The following is a 14893-nucleotide window of genomic DNA, read 5'->3' on the forward strand; positions in this document are numbered from 1 at the left end:
ATAAAATTTGCAATTAACATTAAGGGAAATAAATACTTTTTTTCTTTTCACTTTTTTTGATTCAACATCATTAAAAGTTAAAAAATAAATAAATGAAATATAATAAACATGGGTGCCTCCCACTCTGTGACTTAGCGGTCTAGAGTTCGATCCCCGCTCCCTTCACTTTCTAATTAAAAAAGTGGAATTTAATTAAGCACATGGTAGTCGGGCCTGTGCTTTATCCACACTTCAAGCCCAAAGGGCTCTTGCGTGAGGGGGCGTGTTAGAATAATATAAAACTATTAAAATGACCCTTACCCAACAGCTTAAGCTTTTGGGATAAGTGGTTGTTTGACAGTCGTAGTCTTTTGTCTTCACACCCATACCGAATTTCAAGCAAGAGCCTTTTGCATCTTCTAGTTTTCCAGTGTTCCCTGTGTTCTTAACTTGTTTTGTGTTTCAAGCATGGAGTTAAGTGTTCATCACCTGTATGAGGTGTTATCTCGTGCACCCGCATACCTTAATTGTAAGTTTAGGAGTGTATCCCCCGTAGTAGATTTCTCGATGGAGCTCAATTATTGCCGTCAACAAGCCCGCAACATGCTTCAACGCGGCGACATGCACGTTTTCGCTTTCCCTGACGTTCCAGCACCTATGGGGATGGACTTCTATCATTTATTCGATAATGGTCCTTCACCAGGATTGCCAATTCAATTCTTGAACTTATTTAACAGTTATTGGAGAATCCTCGCTTCGTGGAATGGGTTGGTCCTGGTTGAATTTGAGATAGTGGATAGTAAGCCACCAAAACCGTGCATTTGCAACATCGTCATGAACTTGGAATGCAGATCGTATTCGTTCCATCTGACACAGTTGGGAACGATTATAAATTGATCTGTATAGCGGGTGTTGAACATCGATGGTTACCCCCATATGTGATCAAGGAATTTAACTTTGTTGAATATGATTGGCAGGTTATCGAAGGTGATCTTAATTTCGGGCTAAGGGGTTTGGAACTGTATCAAGTTGCAGTTGTCAATGATACTTTGTACATTATGTCAACCACTATCGATTACAGCGATGAAGAGCATTCAGTTTCGGAGGATAATCCACCCCCATTCATAGGGAAATACTCATTTGGGGAAAAGAAAAAATCCACCCTACCCCTGCCTATTGAGGCTGCTCAGGATCCTTTTCATGGTGAATACGGGGTCTTCAAATGGGGTAGCCGATGGACGTCAACCGAGTCTCTGTGTCTAGTTCGAAATATTGGATCGACCTTTACTTTTTGGACTTCTTCTTTAGAAGGTGCGCCTGGTTCATGGGTCCTTATTCAAAACCTGAACATAGGACAGCTGGGGATTCTTGACGATCTAATCAAGGGTTTCACTGTTGTTAATGGAGAATGTTTGATATTCGCCACAAGGTTCGCGGTGTATGGTTTCAATGTAAACGGCGATTATCCGTGGAAATTCAAAGTTCTTGGTCCAAACACAAGGAATACTTATGTCAAATTCATCTCTTATTCGAGTACCTTTAGGCCTGTAAACTCGTCTATCCAAACTACCTTTCGGAATCTTCTTGCATTATTAACAATATAATTAAATGTAATTTACGTAATGTTTGTATCTCAGATGATGGTTTTTACATTTCCAGTAAAACCGTTCCCTTGTTTTTTCCTTGTTTGCGTATTAATAAACCAGGGTTGGAGATCATCTGTGTCACATATATTTGTCACCATCCTCTGTCCCTAATATCTCATTTCTCTTTCCCCTGCCTCTCTTTTGTCTCGCTTTTCCTCCTCCTTCTGTTGCTTTCCGCCTCCTTCCCAATCTGTTGTTTTCCGGCACAACATTGTTCATGGGTTTTGGTATGCTCTGCGAGATGTTTTTCGGTAAATGGAACAAAAATTTAAAAAACAATAAACATATAATACAAGGATCCCAGGATTAAAACAAAATAAACTAAAATCATACCAAATGATGTTTTTTTGGAAAACTAATAAATTTTTATATAATTTTTTCCTCTTATACCCTTAGTTGATAAAATCTCCCTCATTTTTCACCTTTCATGTTAACTATCAAAATTCTTTGATTAATTACATATTTTTGAATCTATGTATAATTTAACAATTATACATCATTCCTCAAGTTTTTTCCCACTTGAGAGAATCCTCACGGTCTTCAAAGCAAGTCATGTGACGGGCGTATAATTAGGGACCTACATCGGCTTTAAATCTAATTCGATGCTTGGGACATCGCATGCTAGGCTACAACAAAATTGACCACTTAAATTTTAAAAATTATATAGAATTCTAGCTTTTTTTTCTATGATGTGAGCGACCACTTAGACAAAACTTCTATCAAAATGGTGTGATATGGCTTGTTTTTCATTTAACATTTGTGAACGGGCTCTTTGTTTAATTTTCCCAATAGCCCGAATGTCAAAACCATAATACAAAATATAATGAACAATTATAGAGCTTACAATACGCTTAGTGGTCCTATAAAATCTTGCTACATACTAATTGCATGCGACCACTTTAACACTTTAACGTAGTGGAACACATAACTAACTAATGAACTGCGGAGCCGAAAGAGATGATGTGCAGACCCCACTTGAAATTTATGGAAACTTAATCACCGTTTATAATAAAGGGCCACTTTAATTCCGCTGTTAGCGCCAATTCCAGCCCCTTCTCATTTGTTGAATCCATCATCAAAGCCAGAGCTGATAGCATTCTCATTTTATGATACTTGTGCTGCCCATAAGAAAATTACATCCCCATTAAAAATGTGAGGAACACTCTCAAATTAATTTAAGGTTACCATCTAAAGTTGTCATTGAAAACAGCAATCCGATTTTGCTTATTAGAAAAAAAATGTAAAATATAAATGAGTATAGGTTTTACTCACATCACACGCGTAATGGCCAGTAAAATGATGGTTCATCCGCCCTTTGAACTCGCTCATGTTGAGTCGAAGCCAGTAAAGGACCCAATCAGCGGAAGTCTCACTTTATTACAAACATAGTAACGTTAAAAAATTATGAAATAACATTACAAGAATACGGGCAAAGAATAATATAAATGCAAGATAACATACCGTGTGTCACAGTCCGGAGTTCCGGTTGCCATTTTTATTCCCCATGAAGAGAACTGCGAAGCCACTCTCTTTATATTTGATGAATAGTTCCCGATAGAAATAATATCGGATATTGCAGCACACTATAATATTTATAAATTATGGTGCGTCAGACAAACTATTTTTTTGGTTGGGAAAAGGAACAAGGATGAACTATGGTGAGCAATTTCATTACCATTGATGAAATAATTCTCCTTTTCCGCTTTTTAATACTTAGATTGCTGTCTACGTGAAACACACTTTCATCCTTCAATGAAATTATTGCCAAAAACCAAAATCCATCCTCTAGTATGGGAAGGTATATCTGATGTAATTCCAAATGGGAGTAATAAAGAATTAATTGGAGTTTATAGCAACAAAGATACGAGTAATATTCGGGAATAGTAATGTTGTTCACAACTCACGTGCGAGAGGCAATCCAAAGGTGGCATCCAAGCAAGGCCGTAATATTTGAACAGTTCTTGCGCCGTTTGCTCATTTAATACAGAATCCTTATGGTAAGTGCACACGAAATTAAAATCGCACCAAAAATGAAATGATCATGTGTAAGAGTTATAGCGTACCGCAAAGGAAGGAGGTAAGACCCAGAGACTAGGGCAATCACTGTCACGCTGCAAGTGCGTTGCTCGAATAGCCATCAACCTCATCATCTAAAGGAAATACGAAAATAATAAATAATTAGCTAGAGAGGAGGATGAACTATAGTCATACGGAACAAACACAATATACAGATACTTTTACCTCCGAACTGATTACATTTCCTTCCCAAAAACAATTAAATTCTTCTCTGGTAACCTTTTCTTTCCCCATGCGCATTATAACCTCACTGTGAAGACATATTCATATGTCAAAACGTGATTTATTTCAACATTTCAACCATTTTAAATCTCACCAATGAGCCATCTCTGGATGGAATACGTAGGCTGCAACCTGAAGCTCCGCGCGGTTCAACATCATATCTCTTGTGGGTCGAAAAGTGCTTAAAATACCCTGCAAATATGAATGAAATGAATTATTACCGGGCAAGGGTAAAACAAGGAGGGAATCTTTTGCTTGCGGAAACTGGAAGGGTTCTTTGCTGACATCGGGTAAAACGTATCCACCAGTATAGTTTGGAGTATATTCCAGGTGACTGTTTTCAGAGTATGTACAAGTGCCGATCGGGCTGGAATGGTGTTTTTCATTGGTAGCGTGGATGACCAGAGAAGGCAACGTTGCATCGGGGTTATCTGGTTGAGCAGATTTCGAATGCCTAAGATCTGGTGTCCCTGGTGTCGGTGACAGGAATAGTTTCTTACTAGTTATCGAACTTGGCCATCCAATTACCTGACAAGGGACATAATATATTGGGTTACCACAAACTCATACTATATCATACATATACTATTAAACGAAATAAACCAAATTTTAGGGTCTTGGGTAAATTCAAGTTCTCTTCAGTGTCGATTTCCTGTTCACATTCGTTCAGGTTCATGTTAATGTCATTCGTGGTTATTTTATCTTTCCCATCCAAAGGCCCTGCCGGGACGGGCCATGGCGCGTCTGTGTCGTTAAGACTACTTACGTCTTCAGAAATTTTAGTTTTAGAAATGTTTGATACAGAAACTTGTAGATATTCCATTGTTGACTGCAAATTGTCGACCCGGGTGTTCATTACCTGTAAAACACATTATAATTTGGAGAGTAAGCCGTTAGGTTGCACTTATATAGGGTTGCAATGAAGTCGGACGTGGCATTTAAGAATTTACCCGCGTACCTTATTTTGGCCAATGGATTCGTTGACAAGGAGGGATACTTTATTCAATGCAACGCTTATCTCCCTCACTTCTGTACTTAAATCTACTGGCTCCGGCTTGGTGGTACTGCGGCCTCCTCCTGATGACAAAATCTCCAAACTACATCTAAAGTTGAAAAAAAATTAGTCAGAAATATAAGATCTATATTTAACTGGATAAAATGGTCAAATGATACAAAATCACTGTTGTAATAGACGGAGTCTGGCATCCATCGGAGTCGTTCATTATGGGTAGCAGGTTCTTCCCTTTCACCGGGCTACATTGAGATGCACAATGGAATGCATAAAAACCCCCAGATTCCGTCGAAATATCGTTTTTGGAGGAGTGTGAACAAAAGTTAAGCCAAGCTGAGCAAGCATCGTTTGGGTTATCAAAAGGCTGGAACCGTGACTCCGGAAACCCGTACACTTGGCTTTTACAATCCTCAAAATTTGTGTAAATCCCTGGTATTCTGCCGCGGAACACAACGTACGTTAGGAAAGAGGAACAACCACCTACGAGGAAAGATTTTGATTCGTCCATAATAGATGTTGGTTTGGAAAGACAGAGGAGGGCTGTGGTTGGGGTAATAAGCAAGTCCAGTGAAAATCTAGAGATGAATGTACTAGTATGTTAGACGTTGGACACGAAGGTACGATGAAAGAGTAATGTTTCATACACAACTCTCGTTGAGGTGGAGGGTTGGAATTGTGAGAAAGATTTTAAGAAGAAAAGAAAATGTAAGAGAGAGAAAATATAAGATGAGAAAGATGATAAAATTAGAGAGATATAAATAATTAAAAATATGTGAAAATTGAGTCTTTAATAAGAAATTATTGGATATAGAAACAAAAAGAGGTGGAAATGAAGTGTTTTAAAAATGAGGTGTGTATATATCAATAATTATTTGTCCACACCTCTAAATTGAGGTGGAAAGAGGTGGAGGAGGAGAGAGATAGGAAGAAAAGAAAAAGTAAGAGATAGAAAGTATAAGATGTGATAGATGATTAAAGGAGAGAAATAGAAATAAAAATAGGTGGAAATGAAGTGTATAAATAAGGAGGTGTGTATATTGGCGTGAATTGTATTTTTAATAAAGAAAATAAAATAAATTATTGTCTATATTTCAAAAAAAAAAATCAAGTGTTAAGTGTTTATTGTTTTAATTTAATGTAAATTGGTAATTGTAATTTTATGTAATACTAAAAGGTGAAATTAAAAATTCAATAAAAATATGAAATAAAAAGTCGTGGGGTAGAGTGTCTAATAAAAAATCATTTGAGTAGATAAAAGTTGAGTTAAGAATGTTGGACAATTTTAAACAATAATATGCGTGACTGCGATTTACGAACCTGAGAGAAGATGTCTCTCGGTGACCGCGATTAAAGCAAAGCAGGGTTCGATTATACACACCTCATTTTTAAAACACTTCATTTCCACCTCTTTTTGTTTCTATCTCTCTCCTCTTACCATCTATCACATCTCATACTTTCTCTCCCTTACTTTTTCTTTTCTTCCTATCTCTCTCATCATTCCACCTCACACACCTCAAAAGAGAGGTGTGTGTAACACCCTGATTTCGGTGGCGTCACTTTAGTAACCAAAAGTAAACTTAATGCGGAAAAACGTGAATATTTTTTTTTTGATAATAACTAAGACAAGACTAAATTAATAAAACCCAAATGCGAAAAGTAATAAAACTAATATACAATATATAAACAGCCCCCGCTGTACGTAGCAACCTCGTCACGAGTAAACCTCCAGTGACGGGTAATAGAAGAGTAGCGCCCGTAGGCAATATGTACAAACCGAATGAAAGGGTGAAGTGTCCGCAACACTATCCCTCAAAACTGAGAATGAGCTGACCCAATGGCCTGAAAATAAGACCTCCTAAGTCCAACCAACTCTCTGTGATTCCCATAAGGAAACCACTCAAAAAGCTATAGGTGGGAAACTACCCTGTTCCCAAAGGAACAAATGATGTTCAGAGCTAGGACTCTACTCCTACACTAATCCCATCTTGAGGAGCTCACACTAACACTCAATCCTACATGCTAGCATGATCGTCGTCCGAATTCGAAATCCAGAACGACCTAGTCTATGTACACCATCCGTCATCCTCTCGCTACCGCGACGCGCTCCTGTTCCAGCATCCCAACCTAGTTCCCCCCGAAGGGTGAACCATCATGAACTAGCCCGCCAAAGACATCTGACAATGGGCGTTTGTTCGCCAAAGCACACACAGAAGACGCGAGGGTCAACTCCAAAGAATTATATAAATAATACCACCAATAGATACCGATAAAAGATTAGCCACTTAGGCTTATAACTAGGGATAACATCCTAGGGTTGCATTATTCCACAAAGAATATAACGACTGTAAATCACAGTTAACATGCCTCAAATAGAATTAACAAGTATCACACACACTCATCAACTAAGTCAGTATGCATGTTGCATGAAATGATATGCAGGTTAACCCAGTCAACCAATATGCAATCCGGAACGGATGGACATCAAACGGATCAATCCTAGCACCAGCAACGGTGGGACCATTCTGCCCGCGTGCCTCTTACACCAAACATAGGTATGGACATCAAACGAGTCAATCCTAGCACCAGCAACGGTGGGACCATTCTGCTCGCGTGCCTCTGGGATGGACATCAACCGGATCAATCCTAGCACCAGCAACGGTGGGACCATTCTGCCCGCGTGTCTCTTACACCAAACCAAGGTAGCCAGATCAGCCATAACCCGTAGGTCTGCAATTTCGGTCTGCTACTAAGAGTCACCTAGCAGCGCTCTTACGCGGAAATCCTGGTCTTATAACCAATTTTGGAATCCGCCGTGGTCCGGTATCTCGCCGTGTTTAAACCACTTAATGAGTGCATGCAATGCAGTGATTAGCCAAACAACGTCTCCGACCTCACTCGACACGTCGCCACGTGTTCTAGCTAAATTAATGTCTCTAAAAGCTTACCCTAAGGTAAAGTCGATTCTGCGACAAAAGACACTTCTTCACATCAACATAGTAACTCATGATGATCTCCAAATCATCCGACTCATCTCAATCCGATGGTCACAACTGCTCAACGAGCACAGAGTATTACACTCTCGGAAACTAACGGTTTCCCGGACTTATCCCCAGGATAGCCCAACAACACATAGCTACTCCAACAGCACAAGAGCATCAACATACTCAACACACCTCAACTTCCTCAACACTTGGATCCGACGACACTTCTCGTTTTCCAAAAACTAAGATTTGCATCCGAAGCTTCCTTTCGAGTTTATTATCTTTATTTAAAGATTTAGAGGTTGTTTAATGTCTTATGAGTTTTCTTTTCAAAATAATATCCTTTTTAGTCTTATCGCAAATCCTATAAGTTCTCGGGATCTCCTAATCCCCAAATGACTCCAGAGAATGCCTCGATCCATAAAACACCATAACAAGGTCCGAATCTCATTCGTCCTATCAAACTTTCTCAAAACTCTCAAAATAAAATCGGCATGACCTGCCCGCTATTCTCACTACTCAGAATCTCAGATCTCATTGCATAAGTATAAATAACTCAGCACAACCAATCAACATGTTATATATCAATATATTAAGCAATAACCACATAGCACTTAGCATATAAGGCATGCACCACACATCCTAAATTACCCAATTAGCACTTAGCATGAAGATTCAATCTCAAAAGCATTCAGTAGATTCATCATCTACATTGTCAGCCGAAGCCTCAGAAAACATTTTCCAATCACACACAATCCAGTGCATAAACAGTAAACAATGTCGAAAGCATCGACCCTAAATATTAACTAGAGATTCAGTGAGAAGCCCTCACCTGAAGGTTCTCCAGAATGATCGTCAAACGCTTCCTCACACTCAAAGTGTTGTTCCTCAGGAAATTCCTCAAAAGTTCCTTTAAAACAAAATCACAGAAATACTATCAGAATCTATCGAAAACTAAGCTATCGATACTTACTAAGGTTACTCGAAGTAATCTATACTCTATGGTACGATAATCTAGCGCGAAAGACAAGTTTTCGGAAAAGGAAATTTTCCTCCTCCCCCTTTAATAGGTTCGGCCACTTTAGGTAATTAGGAGACTCGATTTTTCTTCGATCAAACTTGGTTCCTATGCTATCATTAGCCGTAACTAAGGGTATTCTAAACTCGGAAAAATTATCGGATCAAAAACTGTCGCAGGGGTATTTTGGTCATGATTTTTAACTTGGGATTTTCAAAACTGAAATCCCAAAAACCAAATTTTGCAGGGACGTCACCAACGACGTTTATGACAACTAATCCTACTAGCACTAAGCTAAGGCGATATTTTTCAGCCTAAAAGTTGAAGCTTTACTCCAAAAACTCCAAAAATGGGTATTTTAGGCTAAAATTGATTCCGGCGGAATTCCGGCGACATAACGGAAAATCTAATCCGGCAGAAGTGATCTTGGGCATGTAAGGAAGAGGTTTAGAATCAGAAATGAAATATTCAGGATAGTTTTGCAAAAACCCATAAACTATCAGCTCAGAAAAGTCTACAGAAAAGCTATGGAAAAAAAGATCAGAGGTAAGGATTAGCGACTATACCTCGAAGCCTTGAAGCAGCAACTGATTGATCGACGATCAAGCAAGGATTGAACAAAAACTCTTCTTCCTTCTTCCTTGTTCTTGGCCGCGGGTTTGAGGAGAGAAAATGGAGGAAAATTTGTGTTTTTCTTCCTTTCTTGGCTATATATAGAAGATGGAAATTCGCGGGAAAATGAAAGTTTCGCGAATCTGATTTTTCCGGCGTCATTCTCCGTGAATTAATAGATATGTTTTGGCAAAAGAATTCCAAAACTATAAAGAGGTCTCCTTGTATTTTTGGCAACTAATGCATAGTCGGTATAAAACTATTTTACCCGATAAGTTGCTTTTTGCATCGAATGTCGGAATAGAAAACTTCCTTCTGAAGAAAGGTTGAAATCATCAAGAGAAATGGGTGTACGCGTGTAGAATATTCATTTGAAGTTCTGAATAGATAAAATCCCCATAGTCGGGTGATTCTAGGGTTTTGAAATACCAGGGATTCGGTTTCGGCAAACTTCCGATGATTGGAATCGGACGTTCGTAGATCCTAGAGTTTCGCCTCGAAACGATTGTAATATATGGAAAAAGAGAAGTTCTAACATTTCTCTGAAGATCTTTGGAATTAACTTCCATCGTGCCTAAAAGTGAAAATTAGCTATATACTAGGGTTTCTGACCTAGGTTAAGCGTATAACGATCGTGCTATATCTTTTATCGATCATAATGCAATCCTTGAACTTTTCCTGAACTTTCTCCTTCATAAATATATTCCTTCCGATAAACTCTTGTTCAGGTTTTCCTTCACGATACGTCAAGCCTAATCGTAAATGGAAATCTCTTCCACTTATTCTAAGCTTAAAAACTTGGGTCTCACATTACTACCCTCCAAAAAGAAAGTTTCGTCCTCGAAACTTAAGGTCTGGCAAAAGTTCTGAATATTGTTCCCTTGATCTTTTCCTCCAATTCCCTATAGCACCGTCCGTGTCTTTGTTCCGAATAACTTTCACTAAAGCACTCTGCTTTCCCTTTGATTTGTTTCACTCTTCTAGTCCCCATGTTGATCGACGGCGTCTCAAAAGACATATCATCTTCCAACTCTATGTTGTCCAGTTCGACCACTTGCGTTGGGTCTCCGTTGGAAATAATATTTGTTGGCATTCGTGCAATCGCACCACCTTAACCCCTTGCTCCTTTGCTTCTGTTCGTCCAAAATGCTGATTAGAAACTCGGTACTCCTCTATGTTCCGGAGTGAATGCTCAACTTGACCTTGTGATGTTCACTCATGATCCAAACTCAACTCAGTCGCTTGATAACTCCTAGACGGAATACTGCGTTGGAATCTAATAGTCCATTAACGTCACTTCCAACTTCGTAACTATCGTCACTCGCACCACGAAATCAATCTTCTACTTAGTCACCGTTCAAATTTAAAACTCGACTTGAGTCTTAATACCTCGTGCATGACGAGACTCATCCCCTTAATCATCAATTCATTGACTACTCATAAGCTAATCATCTTCTTAATATCCAACAATCCATTATTGCCGTCTTCGTCCTCAAAACATTCCTCACTCAAACCAATTTCGACTTATTGAAATCCTAAACACTTCACACAGATCAAGACTTAACCTCTAGAAGATCAAATCATAACTATACCGCAAGGGACTTAACCAGTCATTTCGTCATCTCATCCTTCAACTTACTGTCATACAGCTCAATAGCTTGTGTCGGCTCCACAATATACTTCCGTTTAAACGTATCGGTGGAAGACTACTTCCTAGGCTTAGCATGTTATCCTAAACCTCGTGTGAGTAACATTATTCATTTTGGTTATGTTAGGGAGCTGTTCCATAGTTAAAGCTGAGCTTTTGTTAAGAAAGTTGTTATTATTTCGATTAGTGAAAATAAGGGATGATAAGTTAGAGATATTATTAAATTAAAATAATCATTCAATAAATTGAGAAAAAATGGGTTTAATAACAGAAGATCAGTATGACGTGAGGGACGTGATATGACTATGGATAAAAAGGTAATGAGGATTAACCAAATCCTTTCAAGATTTTTTGTAATTGAGGGGACACTTCGGGTGCAAACTAGAACGTAATCCAAAAAATGGCTCTAGCTGCGGATAGTCCTATGTGAAACTAATCAGAAAAAGTCACATAAAGCATGTCATAATTCCCCCTGCGACAACTGACGACTGATTTGATAAGCAATTGCTTTTTGTAGTCATTTCTATTTTCCAATGCTATGACACGTGACGGGACTACCCAAAGTGTTTAATGTCTAATAAGCCATACACTGGACGCGCCACCACACCTTTCTATGCGTGATAATTATACCACTGTGCTAGAAGAAGGTTATCCACAAAATTGGCGACTTTTTATATATTAAAACACAAACTCAATTGAATTACACATATATTCTTTTTAAAGGTTTAAAGGTTTTTTAAACATAAAAACATTTGTATTATTGTTTGAACTAATTATGTTTCATATATGGGAATTAAGTTTGCTTGTATAGATCTCCGTGTTTCATAATTTAAATTGCACGTTTGAATGTGAAAATAACTAATGGCAAAAATACGATAATTATGTTTCATGCATGGGAATCCCACACACGCCTAAAACTCTATCTATCACTTTTTGCGGGATTCACATACTTCTCTTTCCTTTGTCAAAACCTTACTTCTCATCCAACCAGCAGGCATTCAAGCAGGCAGCAGGAATTGAGGTTGGTCCCTTTTCGCATTTGTTAGGGTTTCGTCACTTGACCTTGGTTTTACTGTTTTGGTTTTTTTTATATTATGTTTTTAGCTTCAATTTTTCCCCAAATTTTCCTTCATATATGCTTGATTTGATTGTTCTTTTTTCTGATTGCATCACTGAGTAACCATATTGTTCCTTTGTTTTAGGTTTGCTCATTCTCTATTTGCCTATTTATGTGTCCAACCATGCAGTTACTTTTGAATTTCTAATAGCATGCAGTTACTTGTTTTGAATTTCTAATCAAAACTGGCGCACACACACACATGGTATATTGGTTGCAAACCGTTTTGTAACTTCCCCCTGTTTGGACTATATATGTAGTGGTGTTTATTCCCCTCAACCATTCTTTTAACGTTAAAGGTGAAATATACAACTTTTAAGAACTGCAAAAGTGATAGATATACATGCATTATTTAAATTCTGCTTCGGGTTCTAATTGACGATTGCTGTTGCTATTCCCTTGAATTATTTCAAAAATACTATTTGTTGGTGACATACTTTAAGTTTATTCTTGAATTGTACCTTTTGTTCAAACCCCATTATGCATTCTGATGTATATAATGTCTACATTTTGATTTGTTTGCAGAAATTGTTAATGCTATATTTCACAACATGCCTCTAAGAGATATTTGCCCACACCACTGCTATGATTCAGACGACTTGGCTATATGGGATGTTCCTGCTGCTGATTTGATTATACGTTCATCACTGGATGCAATCAACACTGCTGCTACCCTTGGCCATATTTACCCAGAGATTGTTCAGGAGTTTTGGGGGTCTGCAAAATTCACTGAAGATGATGGACTGAAAGGTGAGTTTTTTGACTATGTCCTTAATTACAACATGAAGTCTATCTCAGAAGTGCTACGGGTTCCAAGTAAAGGGGCAAAATTCAAAACAGGGTGGATGCTTGAAAATGATCCTGTTCATATCAGAAAAACTGTTTATGGAGATGGTAACCTCTCTGCCCCTGAAGCCACAAAGGCAGCCAATTTGACTCAACCTGCAAGAGTGATTCATTTATTGATCACTAATGTCTACACACCAAGGCTCAGATACCATGATTATGTCTTTGAGAAGGACGTTTTTATAATGTACCACATGCTGAATAATGTCACCATAGATCCAGTGAATTTAGTCTATGAGCATCTAAAGACTGTGCAGGCCAACACAGAACATGCAATTCCATATGGCTATCTGATCACCAATTCTCTGAATAAAATGAGGTCTCACCCCTTCCCAGGTTGGAGCCACTTCTACCCGGTGCATGTTGCTTTTATGGACAAGGACATTTTTCTGTGCAGTGGTGTCAGACTTCCTGATGTTGAGTATGAAGATGAGGATGCTGCTATGGATTCAGAGAATGAGGACAAATAGATAGGTGGCTGCTGATGTGTTATGTTGTTTTGTTTAGTATTATTCTTAATTCTGGTTTGTATTTTAACAAGTATTTGGACAAAATTAATATTTCACTTTCCTCTGGTATGGCAGTAGCCAACCAGATGAAAGCTGGTATTGTTCTATGCTGACAATGGTTTAATTTTAGGGTTTAATTTATGCAAATGTTCTATGCTGATAATGGTTTCACCTTTGATTATGGTTTTTGATTTTACTTTCTTTGATGGTGTTTCTCGTGGTTGGTATATACTTTACTAAATATCAGTGCAAAGATACTTTGGGAAATATCATGGTTTGCAGAGTTCATGAGTTTGATAATATGCCCAATTTTTCTTTTGCTTTCTTGTTGTATAATTTTAGGGTGCACTACAATTTTGTGATTGTGCAAGAGCTAGAAAAGCTTGGGTCTTCAGATGCCAACTTCTTTCAAGTCTCCAGAACTTGAGCCTTCTACTTCTGGACCGTTCCACTGGAACATCTGCCTTCAGAACTTCAGAAGTATTTGCCACTGTTCTGAACGAACATGGTAAGTTAAAGAGCTCCTTTTAGTAACCCTTGGTTCTTCTTCCTCTGAACGAATAGGCTTGGGTCAGATTCAGAACCTGTTTGTCACAACTAAAAAAAGACAAACGTACCACAATTGTTCATCATCACAAACCTTAATTGTAATCATCAAAATATAGAGACGCAACCACTGATCATACCTTGATCTTACAATCTCCTCCTTTTTGATGATGACAAAACAAGAATTTTGATGAACAATTTTTAAACAATAAACCGAATACACAAGAGAGAAAAGATTAGAGATTAAACTTATCCTTGTGTATCGGTTTGTAATGTTCTTTCTGAATCTGGGATAACACTTGATTCTGAGCTAGGGTCTCCACCTGACTCCCCCTGAATCTATGACTTGATGAAATGATGAAGAGTCTAGATTCGGAGTCTAGTTATGTGATCAGAATATACGCTTGAAGGGATGTGTAAGATCACATAAGGACACAGAGTATTGTCCAGATCCTTGAAGGTCAGAAGCAAATAAGTTCAGAATGTGAACAAAATGTATTCGTTATTTAGGATATCTATGTGTTATAAGTATTTCATACTTATTCTACTGGTTTAATATAAGATAAGAAAAAGTTTATGAAAATAAAGCCAATAACGAGCAAGTAAATGATGCAAATAAGGCGCTGTTATTATTACTTTAATAAGAGTACAGAGGATATAGAATGGAATGAGGAAAACTAG

The 14893-nt window shown here is 38.1% G+C and overlaps 1 protein-coding gene across 1 annotated transcript; it reads left to right on the forward strand.

Moving 5' to 3' along the window:
• Positions 1-447: 447 nt before the first annotated feature.
• LOC130724800 (uncharacterized) lies at positions 448-1583 on the forward strand. The gene is made up of 2 exons (XM_057576080.1): positions 448-778; positions 886-1583. The coding sequence occupies exons 1-2, from the start codon at positions 448-450 to the stop codon at positions 1581-1583; spliced, it is 1029 nt and encodes a 342-aa protein (XP_057432063.1).
• The last annotated feature ends 13310 nt before the right edge of the window (positions 1584-14893 follow it).

The sequence above is a fragment of the Lotus japonicus genome, chromosome 6 (assembly GCF_012489685.1).
Source record: "Lotus japonicus ecotype B-129 chromosome 6, LjGifu_v1.2".
NCBI lineage: Eukaryota > Viridiplantae > Streptophyta > Magnoliopsida > Fabales > Fabaceae > Lotus > Lotus japonicus.

What these genes read in the sequence shown, in the direction of transcription:
- LOC130724800 (XM_057576080.1), top strand. Translation starts at nt 448, where the DNA reads ATGGAGTTAAGTGTTCATCACCTGTATGAGGTGTTATCTCGTGCACCC. An exon ending in TGAATTTGAGATAGTGGATA is followed by an intron (nt 779 to 885) that starts GTAAGCCACCAA and finishes TGATCTGTATAG; the next exon opens with CGGGTGTTGAACATCGATGG.